At 39.3% G+C, this 16,160-nt stretch overlaps 1 protein-coding gene across 1 annotated transcript; it reads left to right on the top strand.

Moving 5' to 3' along the window:
- The first annotated feature begins 917 nt into the window (after positions 1 to 917).
- Positions 918 to 6,886, top strand: LOC112566598 (GSK3-beta interaction protein-like). Its single transcript, XM_025242848.1, has 2 exons — positions 918 to 1,225; positions 1,712 to 6,886. The coding sequence occupies exons 1-2, from the start codon at positions 1,028 to 1,030 to the stop codon at positions 1,892 to 1,894; spliced, it is 381 nt and encodes a 126-aa protein (XP_025098633.1). The 5' UTR covers positions 918 to 1,027; the 3' UTR covers positions 1,895 to 6,886.
- The last annotated feature ends 9,274 nt before the right edge of the window (positions 6,887 to 16,160 follow it).

Consider the following 16,160-nt stretch of genomic DNA (forward strand, 5'->3'; position numbering starts at 1 on the left):
TAATGGTCAGATAATCAACTTGGAGATGAGTTACTCCCCGACGCTGACAATCGAATCGACCCACGTATACAAGACCAATCAATCACCGATAGCACAAGCACATCAAATATTTCCAGAGCCATACGTTTGCAGTCAACTACGAAAACGTTCGTTTCCAGTGGTAGTGCCGTTGTCTCACCTCTGGAGTGTAGAGTTTCTGTCTTTTATCTCCCAAGTTAAACGTTCAGAAATCCATTTCAATACTGTTCAAAGTGCAAGCCGATCGTATTTGCCAGATTTAGCATGACATAGACAAAACGTTTTGCTTTTAGGACATCAGTGTTTAAGGACGACAGTCGGGGTTATCGTTTTCGTTATAAATGGCGTGTACTGACGATGGGTGAGTTTCTTAATCACATCTTGTTGGAGCTCCCAGAAACACTACTCTCCCACCACATGCCTTCCCAACAAATCCACGTTGTTTAGTTAACTTTTAAGGGAATCAACCCCTCCTCCATTTCCTTAGTCGATTTTTGTGGCAGAAGTAAAGGACAACTGGAGCTACAACTAGTTCCATGGCATCCTTACCAAACATCATCTCAAAGGCACTGACAAAGAAAAGCCTAGAGACTTGTCCAAGCAGTGAGATACCCCCGTCAGTATGTCCAACGCCTCATTTCAATTTCAAGTTTGACTCGATTTTTAAAATTTTTTGGTGATTTATCATTTTTTTAGAATTCTTGATGTAAGATTTGAAATCATTACTCTATACTACAAAAAGAAGCAAATGTATGAATATGAAAATTTACTATTACAATCAGTATAATTTGTGAATTATTACTAAAACGATTTATCAATAATTTGGCATACACCAGTAAACTAAATGATTGCCTAACTTTCGCCATTGATACCACCCATAACATTGTCCTCTCTCTCATTGTGTCAGTCCTTTAGTGCTTGCTCACCCGTTGGTGGCTGCTGTTGGTGATCTCTAAAAGAAATGCGAAAAGGTAGTCACGGGTATGAGAGTTCCGTCCCTTAAACAAACATGGCGGAATGTGCAGACGAAAATGAGGAACACACGTTGAGAATAGAAGCTGCTGAAGTGATAAAGGAAGTGGCATATGCTGTCACCTTTGTTGATATATCAAAAATTCTTCCTAGTTCAGAGTCATTAGTGTATTTAAATTTGTGCACAAAGGAAAATGAAACTTTCTGTGTGGAATTGTCTGTGAAAGGATTTCGGGTGAGGTCGAACTGCTTGCTCTTCTTTAACTCAAAGTGACATACTGTTTTGTAGTGTGCTCATCTGTTATCCAAACTTACATAATGCAAACTCCAATATTGAATTAACGATCTTTTTATATACAGTTTTTTGCTTAAAGTGATGTGTAATGTCATGTGGTTATATTTGATGATGCAACAAAGATTGTATCTTTTTTTCTTCACAACTTTTGAAGGCTTTTTAGAACTGCCACTGCTAGCAACATTATATGATATACCATATTATAGTATGCCATCTATTAAATCTCACGTTTAAAACAATAGAAATACTCCATGTTGCAACCACTTCATTCATAAAATTTTGATTTAATAGTTATAACAAGCACTGGAGGTATAAATGTGTCAACATGACATACAAGATAAGATAGATTAGGTCTTACACTATAGAGTTATCTCCATTTGTTACTTAAACTTCACATTTTATTTAGAAGCTATTGCATATTTTCAGGTGGTTGGACGTAAATTTGATACGGTGAATATATTGAGTGACTCTGCAAGATTCCACGAAACTATATATAGTCTACTTGATGATGTAAGCCCTACTTACCGAAACTCCTTCAGTGAAATTTTAATGCAGAAGCTACAGCAGCTACAACACCAAGAAGAGCATGAGTCAATGGACACAAAGTGACTGTGGCAAAGAATTATTCCAAAGAAATAACACAGATGAACAGAAACAGTCAAACAAGAAGTAATCCCACTATGCAAAGTGAAGCATACTTTTGACATGTACTGATATTGTATTTATGCAAACTGAAATTTATAATGCAATGACTAAATGAGGTCCTGCTAATGCTGGAACTCATGGAGGGACGTTTAATTTTTAACTATTGACCTTTATATTATCCATATTGTACTTTTGTGTCAGTAAGTAACATGGAACTTAGCAGAGTTTCATTGAACTAAATCAATGGATTGAGTAAACAGGAAAGAAGGAAGCTCCATTCTTATGTGGACTAAATGTCACACACACACACACACAGAAAAAATAATTAAGATTTTGTGTTTTTGTAATAAGTCCCCTCCTTACATTTTGAAACAGTAATAAAACAAGTTAGTTCTTCAGGGGACGACAACAATGATTATCAGGAAAAACAGTATTTTTAAAATAAAGTTATTGCTTTTTTTGGATGCATGCCAGTCCTTGAGAATTACTTTGTTACTGTTAAAGAACCACAAACACTGACAGAGAGATAGAGAAGCTACCTCTAGCATGTGACAAAAATTGAACACCAGAAAGCATAAACATCCAGATTGTTTCCCCTCCTGCAAAGAGCAATGAACACCTGATTTATCAAGGAAGATTTAATGTGGCAGAAAATGATTGCCCTCCCCCTTTACATGCAATCCTGTAAACATCAACTAAACATGCCCTAAAAGATCTTCATGCCCTGCCCTTATGGCCACCTGTTTACAGACCTTTACAATTATATATGTATATACTTAAATATTAAGTGTTCTGTATGATGTGAGACTGGCAAGAGAAAATCTTCACTGAAACTAAAATGAAGTAAGGATAAATCAAGTTGTATGTATAATAAATGAGCATAATTGCTTTTTAGAAATCCAGGATGTGATGATGTCTTTATTACTGATTTTTTTTTATCTGTTCTGATGCTGTTCTATCAAATGCTTTTGATAGGTTTTTGAATTTTGTGTTGTGTCATTTTATGGTTTATAACTATTGAAGATGTTAGATTCACCTGATACTTTTAAATTCTATAAACATATGAAAATGCTTTTTTCCAGTTTAGGTGTCTTGATTAGTTTTTAAAAATTAATGTAACTTTGCTCTGATTTTAATATGTATGTACAACAGTGAAGGTATAATAACAGACATATTTAAATGATACATTTTTAATACACCATACGATTAATACTCTTCTCTGGGTTGGCCTATTCCCTGATTGTAATGTTAAATTGCTTTGTTTAAAAAAAAAATCTCGTTTAAATTCATCAAGTTGGTGCTTTTACTTTTGGTTTAAATATTCACCTCGTGGAGATTCATGCTCTTCCAGATTACAGAAGTTTCAGCAGATCATAAAACAGTTATCCATAAATACAAGCTTAGGAAACCGTGAATGTTGATTAGAATAGTATCATTCCACAACTAACCTTGCCTTGTACTGTACTTGAAATGTTTGAAAATTATTTTCTTATATTGAGAAACAGAAATTTTCTAATTGGCTGTTGCCATTTCTTCTCTGGATTGAGATTTTTTATTTATATTTTTCTGACACTGTGTTCATCACTTCATGTTTTCACCTGTATGCTGCATGCTTCTGTTTCATTGCCATTAAAAATGAAGTGCCTTATTGTTATATTGTACGAAATGTTGTAAAAGGATATTTTACTTGGGAAAGTTGCAAAGGGTTTTATTGTTTTCTCAAGAGAGAAATATGTGGACATATTTATTTGTAATTTACAAAAAATATGAGCATTCATGCACACATTCATGAAATCTGTAATATATTATTAAGTACTTCTACTGCTTAGAATAAATTTCTCTTTTGGCTGTTGTCTGATGCCCTTGCCTGCTGTTCTCAGGTGTAAACAAGCTGCTTATGTAGTGCTTTATGGCAGTAAATGTGTTCTGCCTTTCGAGGCCTAAATTAGATTAAGTTGGAATACTTTAACAATATGTTGAGTAAAAACTTAAAACTGAGATTTTTCCAGTTCTGTACTTGGTTGATTATGTTGTTAATTTTTTTTTAAAGATATATATATAAAATATTAATGGTCTGAAATAACTGAGCTATGCAGTGTTGTACTTTCATGTTGTGGAAGCTTTCTTGCCATGTTGGACCATGCATGCTTAGCACGTTTTAGATTCTGACCACATATTGTCAGGGCTACATCATTTAGAAAATATTTTGCCTTCCATACTGCTATAATTTTATGAATGCATAATAGTGATTAAATCTTGATTAAACAGCTGTTTATCCTCTCACACTTAGGTATAAGACATACAAGGTGTTTTGGTCAAGACCTTGTCACTTATGCAGTAAGGACCATGAAAAGTATGGTTAGATCTCCTCCCCGGCAAGATGAAGTTCATCTCTGGATGAGGTTGGCTGACTAGCTCTCATTAATGGTTGACTTGGCCTACAACACCAATAACAATTACGAAAACAGATGTACTGCTTGAAAACATCGTGTTGCACCATGAAATCACAGGGATATACAGTTTCCTTCATTGCAACTACTGATGGCTCTGAATCTTACGCAGAACCTGCCAAGAAAATCAATTTTAACCCCAAACAGCGTCAACGTGTGTAAAAACTTCATCTACTTAAAGTGAAAATGGCCGATGATCTGGAGAAGAGTTACATGTTGTAATGTCTGTTATAAGTTAGGTAAATCCATTTTTTCTACAAATAGAAGCCAGTTGTTTGTTGTACTTCTTGTTGCACTAGAATGAAATTTTACAGCGACTGAGGAAAGCCTTGAATTATGAACTTAGAATCTCTAATGTGTTGCTGAATCAGTTCATGCAGCCCATCAAGCCTTAGCGCTTGCCTAAGATACCAAGCACATCCATTTTTTTTTATGCTGGCTTTAATGCCCATCTGCCTAATTGTTTTGAATTTTAGGTGTAGTCATACATATTCATTCAACTCAGTCTTAATACATTGAAATGGCAATTTCAGTGTCCTGAGTATTACTGCTGATTAACTAGTTATCAAAATTGTCTTCTCAAGAACTGTCTACTATCTAGGAAAAAAACTACTACATTTTGAAGTGGAATTAATTCTCCATGAGTTTGAAGTTTATTTTTCTAATGTGGCATCAAGATTGAGTTATGTTGATGTCTGTAAATTTGTTAATGTCTGTTGGAATTCAGCGTACAAGGGAGACAAACTGTTACTTATTTTGTTTTTTACACGCAGTTGGCAGGACGACTGTTTTGCCATTTTACTTAGTAGTTAAGTTCATTGATGTGACTTAAGAGTCTATCAGGACTTAGTAATTCAGCTCACCATATGGGAATACTTTTATTTACTGTTTAGATCAGTTTATTTACTGTTTGTGTGCACCAGCAGCATCATTCTCTGTGAAAAAAACAGAGTGACAGCAGAAAATGGCAGATGATGAACAACAGCCAAGGTTAAGAATGTCCACCATTTTAAACATAACTCATTCATTCCTGTACATGGAGGATGTCATGTGATGTATGTGCTTGCAAAGTTGCCTGTATTGTATTTTAACACACGCAGAGGTAGCTTCACTTTCTTGCATGTGCAAGTTTTCATGTAAGGAGCATTTAAGACTTTAAAATTGTGTTACTTTACAATTAAAAAAGCAATATTCAAACTAATAATGCTGCATAATTTCCAGCATTTAAATTTTAGTAACAAAACTGTATTTTTAATGCATCAATATTTTAATGTAAGCAGCAAGTGATAAAACAGTTTTTCACCTGTTTACAATGAGAGCACCTCAAGTTTTCAGTTCTAATGTATCACATTTACTACAGATAGTAAAGTATAATAAATACACTTGTTTCATGACATACATTCACCTGTGATTCAAGGTTTATATAGACTTGTACATTCTTGGCAGATGTTTTACACATTTGACAGTAAAATAATTACGAAGATCTTTCAGAGAGAGGTTGTTGGAAACTGGAGAGCATATTCTAGTTTAATTAAAGTTCCATGTAGGTAGTTGTAGATTTGCCAAGCATAAAGAATATTCTTCCTGTGCACAAATGGGAATATATTTTTTTAGCATATTATGATATTGACTGCACAGTATTAGTGTATTTTGCTTACAGTATTTGTACTATGTATTTTTGCTGTAAGCGGTGCTTGAGCATGTGTGTTGTAAATGAGAATGTCACACTGTGTGTGACCTCTCTTGTGCAGAATCTGAGAACCTGTCTAGAAAGGCAAATGCAGTTTTTGCTTCATTTGTCCATTGTGATTGTCATTTAAATGTTTTGAATTGATTTCTCCTCTTCACTTTCTAAAAATCTTAAATTTATTTCAGTAGGAGAAATGGAGCAATAGCCACAGTAATTACCTGTAATATGCATCGAGGTCCTACAGTCTTCACATAAAAGAAATACATGATATCCTTGTAAATTGAACATTTAATGAATTGTGTTGAGTCAGTAGTGGTCAGCATCTATTTTTTTTTCTTCTTTTTTTCTCTGCTTCTCGTCATTAATAAGTGTTCACAGTTATGTGTTAGTCTTCCAGCAATACTTATGCTCCTGTAGTACTGACTATGATAGGGGTGCCTCAGATCAACTCTAATAAAATAAGCTAAATAAAATCTTTTGATTTTTTGGACGTCAAGTTTAACAGTCGCAGAAAATCATCTACTCATTAAACTGAGCATCACTCTTATTTTGTTACTTTTTCTGCCCCACATCAGTATGCATGAAGATTTTTCCTGGAACATTTGTTTGTAGCTTTGAATGGTACAGAAAAGTGTTGTGTTATGATTGTAAAGAATAACAAGATGCATATAAATGTCTGTATTTTACCAGAAGTTATTTTTCTCTGTTGTTATTTTAGTTATGAGCTAATTATATGTATTTTAAACTTTTTCCCCAAATCTATTGTACAAGTAACAAGCATTTCACATTTTAATAAAGATTTAATTTATACTCTGATTAACTCTTGCTTTTGGGAGGGAAGTTGGTCTGACCCACATGTCGTTATCGACCAGCACAAGGCCTGGCTTCCTGACTTTGTGTGTGTGATGATAAATTTGATGTACCAGGCTTTCTTGGTTTCCAGATCTGTTATAAGTATGTCACTGGGAGGTTTTTTTAAACCACACCAGCATAATGCAGTTAAGAATTTAATAACAGTTTTGGGTTTGTGGTATTGGCTCTGTGACTGATACACTTTGAAAGAAAGTAAGGGGTCTAATGTGTTGCCAGGAAAGGGGTGGTGATCACCACCAATAAAGTTGTCCACCCACTGTTGTTGTAGGAAAGGAGCTCAGAAAATAACTCAAGTTTAATTCTGACATATTGCAGTTGCTTAAGTCTTACAGGCTGTCAGTTCTGTCTTGTCCAGTGCACAGGCTTCCAGCATGCATGTTTCACATGGTGCAACTTCTCCAGTGTCTAGAATTTTTTTAGGCTTATAAGATTAGTTTTATGAATACCTCCCTTTACAGGTGGTCTCCCTTCCATCACAATCTTTCCACCCCTCTCTATCTTTTGTTACAATTATTTGTAAACTGCAATTCTGTTTGGGGTTCAGGTGCTGCTCATTTGACCCCACTGCCAAGCCAGAAAATATGTCAAGTGTGTGCTTTATTATTATAAATATTCAAATGAGGGGGTGATAAATGTTACTCTTTTAACCCCCAACCTCTCTAGCACTGCACTCGACATAGTCGAACAGTTTGAGTCTGCTTTCATACATGCTTGTGTATCTGCTCGTGAATACAGGTGGGAGATAAGGTTGACATCAAGGGCTGTCTGTATAATGAAGAGCTCTCCGTGGTTTAATGTCAAGACCAGGACATAATTGTGAGGACTCCATGCTGACTGTGCTCAAGTCACTCAACTGGCCTGATATATGAGGAATATCAAACAGAACTTAATGACTAATCTGTTGTCAGTCTGGACCACTGATTGGTCTCCCGGGGTTTCGTGATCGATCTTTGCAGCGCGTTTGTCATCGAAGGCTGATCGACGGCAAGATCAATAAAGCACGAGACGTTGATCTTAAGGTCAAATGCCTTTTCGTCCAGGAAAGGTCAGACACTCAAAAGAGTAAACAGCTCAACAACAAAAGTTGAGAGGAGATCACGTGGTGCATGGGCAACTACCAGGGACGTATATAATGAGATATATATCCATGAAACCGCTCTTTCACTCTCTCTTGATCCCTCTGATGTTTTTTTTTTCTCTGCACGTGATGTATTCTTAGTTAATGGTGCGGGGTAAAGCACCAACTCCACCTTCCACCCGAGTATGTAAATGTAAGCAGGCTTGCAGTTATGGTCATAGCCAGTAGCCACCAGTCTGGCGCCTTGCCATGTCATTGAGAAAAGGATATTTAGACTGCCCCCTGACCTGTGACTTTTTAAATGTAGCTTAGACGAGAAAGATTGATTTTCCCAGCTATGATTTGAACCTCAGCCAAAGCCCTTTATTACTTAAACTACTTTTTATTACATTCCTGTACACAGAACGTGACCCAGACCGTCCCCAATGGTTCTTTCCTTTTATCCAACCTCGGAATAGCACAGACGACTTGACTGGTCCTACTCAGATACGTGCGTGTGTGTTCGTGTGTGTGCGTGCATAAATTCAAACCTTCACAAATAAAAGAAGCATTAAAAATAAGATGAAAGCGATTTATTGGGAAATAGTCACTCTAAGCAGAAAACCAGCAAATATATGATAAATAAATGTTTGTGGTCAACTTTTAACCTTATCGTCTGCTTTTAAGAATTAACTTTTTTTTTAAAAAGTTAAAAATGTAAATCATATACATCACTAAAACTGTGTAATACTGGCAGGTTAACAACGTGTGCAGCGATGTGCATAATACTGATATCAAGTACACAATAAACTATAAATAATAAACTAATGGATAAGCAATGCTTTTAGTTGCTACTCTAGTACTGGCAGGTGTGCAACAGGTGTTGCTTTGTGCCTGGTGCTCGTCTAAAAATGATAACACGAAACATTAAGTGCATAATAACACTGATATCGACAGGTGTTCTTTCACCATATACACAATTTTGGACGGATTTAAAAGCACGGTATGGACACAGAATGGCCAACATGATATTGAGAAGAAGACAGGGGGACAGACTTTTTCAAATCATCAGCTGTAATAAAGAAGTTTAGAGCCAGATAGAACTGTACATACCGTGCTTTTCAGTGTTCGTGTAGATGGGGATGGTGAGAAAACAACGGCAGAAACGTTAAACTCTGGAGATGAATGAATGTGAAAGAGAGATTCGAAGACGTGCATGTAACATTTTCTGAGATACAAATAATGTCACATAAAGCACATTAAATAATTTGAATATACAATGTAATAAATTATTAAATATTTAAAATAAGTAGGAAAATATACCAATGATTGTAGGACAGACAAGCATGCAACTCGAATATTAATAGGGTCATCACCACAAAGAACTGTCTTGACTTTGTGAGATAACAGAAGTAGTGCTGTTGATGGCATAAAGACAGAACAGAGGCAAACAACGCATAGAACAGAATAGACTAACAGACAAGCAGACTAACAGTTGTACAAACACTTTCACGACCATGTGAATACCAGAAATGGGACTAGTATTCTGCACCTAGCATTGCTGAAATGTCAGACACACCAATTGTGTAACAAGAAATAATACTGACAAACGGTGGAACTTTCTGTATTGAAATCCCGTACAGATAAGTGTTTTCGAAAAAAAAGTAATACTGATTCAGTGAGACAATAAGTGTAACACAAAAGTACAAAAGTCGAGATCAGTTGGGCTATGACATTGAGCTCCTTTTTGTACCATATCCCCAATTTTTTCTCTCTGCCCCTCTTTCCCTATATATGTATATCTGTCTTTCTTTCTTCCCTTTTTCTCTAATTATGATTGCACTCACATACAGTTACATATGAAGAACACACCTGCTGGCAGATGACCACATTAAGAGAAACGCCATGAAGAGAAGGAACTTGTTCGCCGAATGCTTCTTTTGCCTGAAGGTCCTCCCCCCACTGAGGTCTTCAACAACAGGGTGATATGATGCCAGGGGTGTCTTCAGCATCATGTTACAGAACCTGAACTTCGTGTATCCTAAGGGATCTTGAACAGTAGGTATCATTCAAACTCTCACTTTTTGAAAAAATATAGGAATCATGTATTAAAGTCTGCATTCCATTGACGACAAGTGGCACGTAACCCGATGATACATGTACAGAAATCCCGGTGGTAGCACAATTTCATTGGAAATATTGCGTCTGGGTTCCCTTCGAAATCTGCGATTTTAGGTGTGAGACTACATATCAGGAGACCAAGAGACAATTGAAGAGAGACTCACCATACAGAGAAAGATATATTTTTGAAAGAAATAAAGAATCCCTATTCCCGGTTGCAACAAAACAATAAAAAACAATTATAATTAAAAATGTTCAAACGTCTAGAAAGAAGATTTAATTCTGTGCATCACTATTTGCTCTGTAGTCATGGAGACACAGGAAAGTCTTATAACATGCTCCTCAGACCTATCGGCGGCTGTTGTCGGTGACAGCGGAGCGCCATCGCACCACGTTGGTGGGTGGAATGCCCATCCTTCTCTTCTTGTTGTCTGTCTTCCAGGAGAAGACGTACCCGCAGGTGGGCTTGGCTTGAGTGTAGAATGGCGCCAAGGAGTTGGAGCTCTGTCCTGTCCTGTTGCCCTGTCGGTCTCGCGGGGTCACTGCTGACGCCACAGCGACGTCGACGACATTGACGGGAACGACGTCCAGCTGTCGCGGCGACATGGTGGTGGCCTCGCGTCGCATCACGCAGTGACGAGAGTAGCGATACGGCATCCCCAGCTTCTTCAGGCGCTGCAGCTCCAGGTGGCTCCACACCAGCACGCGTGCTTCGCTGTCATTTTCGGGCAGAAAAAATACCCCGGACTTGGCCCCTGACCACGTTTGGAGCTCGGAGGCCTGTGGTCGCTTGGACACCATCATGTCTCCTAGTCCACCCCTTCCACCCTGTAGTTCTGGTCCACTACTTTAAAACACTTCCTTGAGAAGATTGTAGTTATGGTCCACCACTGAAAAACACTTTCATCAGCTGGGGGAAAAAAACCCTCCACAAAATCTTTACACAAGAATGAAATCACCATAAATACTTGTGATGTGTAGATATTGCAGGAGTTGTTTGTATGAAAATGAAGCCGACGTTTCCACTGGGGTTGGATCTCGACAGGTCTCACGTGCAGCTCTCGATGGAAGGAAGAAATGATGTTTCAGTAGGAAAAGCCACTGGTGGGGCTGTCAGCAACGTAAACGGCGATGTTACTCTGATTTTTCTCCACCACACAGCAAGTATGGAACAAGAGGGACGCGGGTAGAGCGAAGTCAGTGCTTGCAACACGCCAACACCTCCACCTGGTTGCTAACGTAGGACCATGGACCACGGCAACGCAAGCGGGGCTTGTAACCAATGAATTGAAAGTGGCGACAGCACTGCTGGTGTTGTGGTGGTGGTGGTGGGGTGGGCAGGTGGAGGTGGCGTCCCCAGCTCGGTGTGATTAATGGAGTCAACCACACGTAGCCAGGCAGGTGGCAGTCACACCCTGTGGTGTCTTCGAGCGAACCTTCGACCTGCCCTCGCAGGGCCGTTGGTTGTGGACAACATTCTGTCTCTTCCTCGCCGCCTCGTCAGCTATTCATGTTGGCAGCTGAGCACGTGGATGGAAAGGTTACATAACCTGGTCATTGCTGTCGGATTCTGCCGACAGATGTCGCCACCAGCCGTGTGCAATGATGTGTGCGTGCGGCTACATGAATGTTTGATCATGAATGAAATTTTACAGCGCCTGAGTTGAAGCGATCTCACAACGTTCAGACTGATAGCTGCCACGAGAATGTGATGTCATTGTTGTCAGACATCATGTGAGATATGCTGTTACCCAAGCCATAGGGAGTGTAGAATACAGTCAGCACAATCCCCAAACTTCTGTCGTCCTTGCTCTCTGTCTATCCCCTCTGTGTGTGTGTGTGGTCGTGAATGTCTGAAAGAGCATAGTTATGTATTTGTTCTTTGCCCTTCTCTCGTGTTTCTCACTTTCCGTGTGCACATATTTACATACACGCACGTACACACACGCTCAGACACACATGCATGCACGGTGCATAGCCATTTTTACAAATGGAAAACCATTTTAATATGTCAATACAGTTGTTAGTTTAGGAGGACATTACTAACCGTTGGCACCGTTCATACTTATAGATTTTTAAACGTTTCTGAGTACATACACATAGATTAAGTCAATAATAATAATAATAATAATAATAATAATAATAATAATAATAATAATAATAATAATAATAAAAAAAGAATGACAAGGATGGTAGTAGGAGGGGTGGAATCACGTTTACATAAGAGCGCGTGCACTTCGCAAGAGACAACAGAGAATAAACATTTAAACGTATGCCTGACTGACTCAAGTTCTCGACTGGTTCGATTCCAAAACCAGCCGTATTCTGGATCGAATATTGATTGCATGCATTATTTATATATTCTCGGTTCTGCGCCAGACATGACCTACTTGCTTGTTTCAACCACCCGATGTGTCGGGGTAATCAGGCCTGACGAGACTGGGGGACCAAGGGGTCGGGTGTACCCGGGGCCGCGGCTGTGAAGGGGGCCCAGCCTTGGATTTTTTTCAAAGTAATGATCATGGTGACTTGAAAACAATGTTGACCTCAGGGTCACTGCAAACATTGAGAAGTACGTCATTCTGCAATCAAAATCATTTTAGGTCATAAAGTGACGTCTTACACCAATGACGTCATATGCTGCTGACGTCTTATTCCCTTTGTGACCTTGAACCCAAATCTGACTGTGAGCTCGGCCAAGCAGCCATCTTCAGCAGCAGCGGAGCATTTGGCTTTGCGGATCCTTCCTTTGCCGGTGGGAATGGTCCGGGCAGACTGACATCTGCTCACGGCGAACCGATGGTGACTGTCATCTGCTGGGACTGAACCGCGGGTGTGAACCTGGGAGAGGGTGTTCACCAAAGGTGAAGACTGCCTGAGATCCGTGGCTATCTAGATAGATGCGATTCAAAGACCCATTGTTATGTTTGGAGCAGTAAGTGCGCCGGCACGGTCATCGTTATAAGAACTTATAGCAACCCCACCAGCACCCACAAGGCTACCAGAATCATTCATGCTTTGACTGACGTGTGCTTCGTCTGTATGTACTTCGTGGGGTTCTACAGTTCTGCCCTCACTACCGGATACGTTCTGCCCAACGTCAAGCAGTCTCACGCATGTCGTGTGAAAGGCCACGGAGGGGACCACAACCGACTTCAATAAAGAGCCAGGGATATCTGCTGGAAGATTGTGCAAACGAGTCATCTATACTGGCCACTTTTCTTGCCTTTAGAAATTTTCTAAGACACACAATAAGTGTTTTAAAGTTCTAACAAATGTTCTAAAAGCAAGCGAGACTAAGAAGCACACACAGAGTTCAAAGTGCATTTAAATGATCTAAAATTGTAAAAAAAAAGTGTTCGAAAGTTCAAACAGCACTAAATTGTTCTAAAACCAAGCAAGACTAAGTAGTGCATGAAGTGTTCTAAAGAAATTCCAGTTCAGCTGAGGTAGCATTTCTTCACAAGGATCGAGCGGCAGTGTCCTCGCCTCCACCATGCAGTTTAAGCCTCAACCACTCATCCCCTGGGACTTCAGGCAAAGGGAACCCGACTACGTGCGTGGCAGTGATGTAGACAAGCGCTTGGTGACTTGGAGCCACCTGGAGTACAAGCGTCTTAAGCAACTGGGGTGGGAACACCGCCACACCCGCATCTGGGTCCTTCGCCGCGATCTCGCCCATCCCCCGAGACCTGTTCTTCAGCCAGAGCCAGAGCCAGAACCAGAACCGGTGGCCACAGTGCGCGTGACGTCCAACTCCTTGGCGCCCTGGTACACCCTGTGCACACCCAAGTGCGGCTATTTTTTCCGCCAGGATAGCGACAACCGGAGGAAGAAGCTTGGCATCGACATCTGCAACATCCCCATGTGGCGTCCCACCTCGTATGGCCCACTACGTCAGTCGCTTGTCGTCGACAAAAGTCTGCGTCGTTCGTTTAAAAATGGACAGCATCAAGCGTTGAACAGATGAGATATTAAAGCGGAAGAAGGTTAAAGTTGTAAGACTGGTGTCTTTTTTTAAATCTCATTATTTTGCTTCAAACTCTGAAGTCTTCTACTTTTTTTTTATCTCGAAGGTGCCAAGTCGACTCATGCTTCCCGTTGCTTGTGTCTACCAACTTTGAAAGGTTTTTACAGCTGCTTTTCGTAAGGTAATATGTAATTCATTGATGTCAGTTAAAAAAAAAAGTCTCATTTTGGATTATGCGCTAAAACCCCAAAAGCAAACTTTAAGAAATAAACGCCGTTTTCTCTCGAAAAGAGAAGATGATCAGAGAATTTCGACACAAATCGAAACCAAGTTTCTGTATTCTTTTTCGGAATGTGTGCCTTAGTCATTTGGACAGTACAAGGCAGTTAACATTGCCGCTTGAGTTTTCTTGAAATCGTGTCTTGTGAAGCAGGAATAACTTAGGCATTTGGCTTTTTGTACGGTCACGCGCAGTACAATGCCAGCATGCATCCATGTGCAAATATTTCCCCTTGGGAGGATTGTGGGACAGAGTGAAAGACGTTATGTTGATGTGGATATGAGCAAACAAAGTCATATATAATTGAGCAGTCTGAGGCTAGAGACCCATTCAAAAGCCACGGAGTCGAATGGTGCAGGTTACAGTCTTGTCACTCTTGTGTATTAAGTACGTTTTGTACATACAGCTGGCGTCCACCCAAACGCTGCTCCACACACGATTGAGAACAACGACTGAGGTCCCTGCTCTGGTCAACGTGGCAATAGTTACACAGCAAGCTCGGGAATTGTTAGCTTGGCAAACATTACAAGAACGCATTAGGCAAATGGGCGAACACAGGCAGACTACAAGATGGTCGAAATACTTGCAGACATGCATGTGCAGAATAAAATCAAATACCAAAAAATATAAAGAGGAACCAAATAACAAGAAGAGCTGAGAGTAACATGATATTGCAAAAGGAAGGGTGTGAAAAAGAACTAGCATTATGGGAAAGGTTAACAATTACATTAACGGCTCTGTTTTACAATCCAGTAATACAATACCCCCATTCAGGAAACGTCCATACGAATTTGAAATGCCTTCAAAACAAATAGCGATAAATTGGAAACATGAGAAAGGAAAGCCAACATGAAACTTTGAATATTTAACCGATCTTTACCAGCCAGAACCCTGGGCTACCATGAATACCCCGTGTAATTCTACCAGCCGCGAGGTGTGAACCAGAAAATCGGTCAGATTGTTGCACACGTCGCTGATCGAAACAGCAGCTTCATTGTTTGCGAGTCCTTGAGCTGTTCATTGTAAGCAGAATGGAGGAGTTAAAGAATTAAGTTTGTGAAGGGAGGGAAATAGCTCCAGGTTTTATCGACTAGTTTTGATTCTGCATGCAGACAGAAAGGGGAATATATGATGTGAGACTTCGCTGATAAATGACATTGGGGCGGTGTGAAATTGATGTCTTCTTTCCTTCCTTCTATCCAACCATCCTTCCTTTCGCCAATTCATATGTTGTCTGTCTAGTTCACTGAACCTGTTACCTTTTGAAGATGAAAGACTTGATAAGACGAGAACTTTGAAAAATGTACTTTTCTTCAGTTAGAACTTCTCAGCAAGCTCTAACTCTGATTTCGAGACTTTAATAATTAGTTGATTCATGTTATCCTTTGCTAATGCTTGAGAGCCCAAGTAAAGAAGGGAGGCTAGCGTCCATAACCCATTGCATAAAATGTACGGAGTTACCCTCCTTACAACACTCAGCGAAGTGAGTGGTAGTGTTTTGTGTGTGCACGCACGATAAGTTGTAAACAAAAGTTTCCTCAGGATAAAGATAACAAAAATTCAGACAAATTAAAATAAACAATTTAAAACAGTGAGAGACTAGCAATTTTTTTCTTCTGTTTTAATATATATAATTATTTATATCTGTATTTTGGAATGACAACTTACGTTAACCGCTGTTCATCTTGCAGGGATACTATAACAAGTGTGCTCACATACAAAACTAAAAAAAAGAGTAAAAAAATAAACTAAACAAAACAAGTGCTAGTTACAAGAGGATTACAAGATA

The sequence above is a fragment of the Pomacea canaliculata genome, linkage group LG6 (genome assembly GCF_003073045.1).
Source record: "Pomacea canaliculata isolate SZHN2017 linkage group LG6, ASM307304v1, whole genome shotgun sequence".
Classification (NCBI taxonomy): domain Eukaryota; kingdom Metazoa; phylum Mollusca; class Gastropoda; order Architaenioglossa; family Ampullariidae; genus Pomacea; species Pomacea canaliculata.

Coding starts and splice junctions, on each gene's coding strand:
- LOC112566598 (XM_025242848.1), top strand. CDS start 1,028: ATGGCGGAATGTGCAGACGAAAATGAGGAACACACGTTGAGAATAGAA. Junction 1,226..1,711: donor TGTCTGTGAAAGGATTTCGG/GTGAGGTCGAAC, acceptor GCATATTTTCAG/GTGGTTGGACGTAAATTTGA.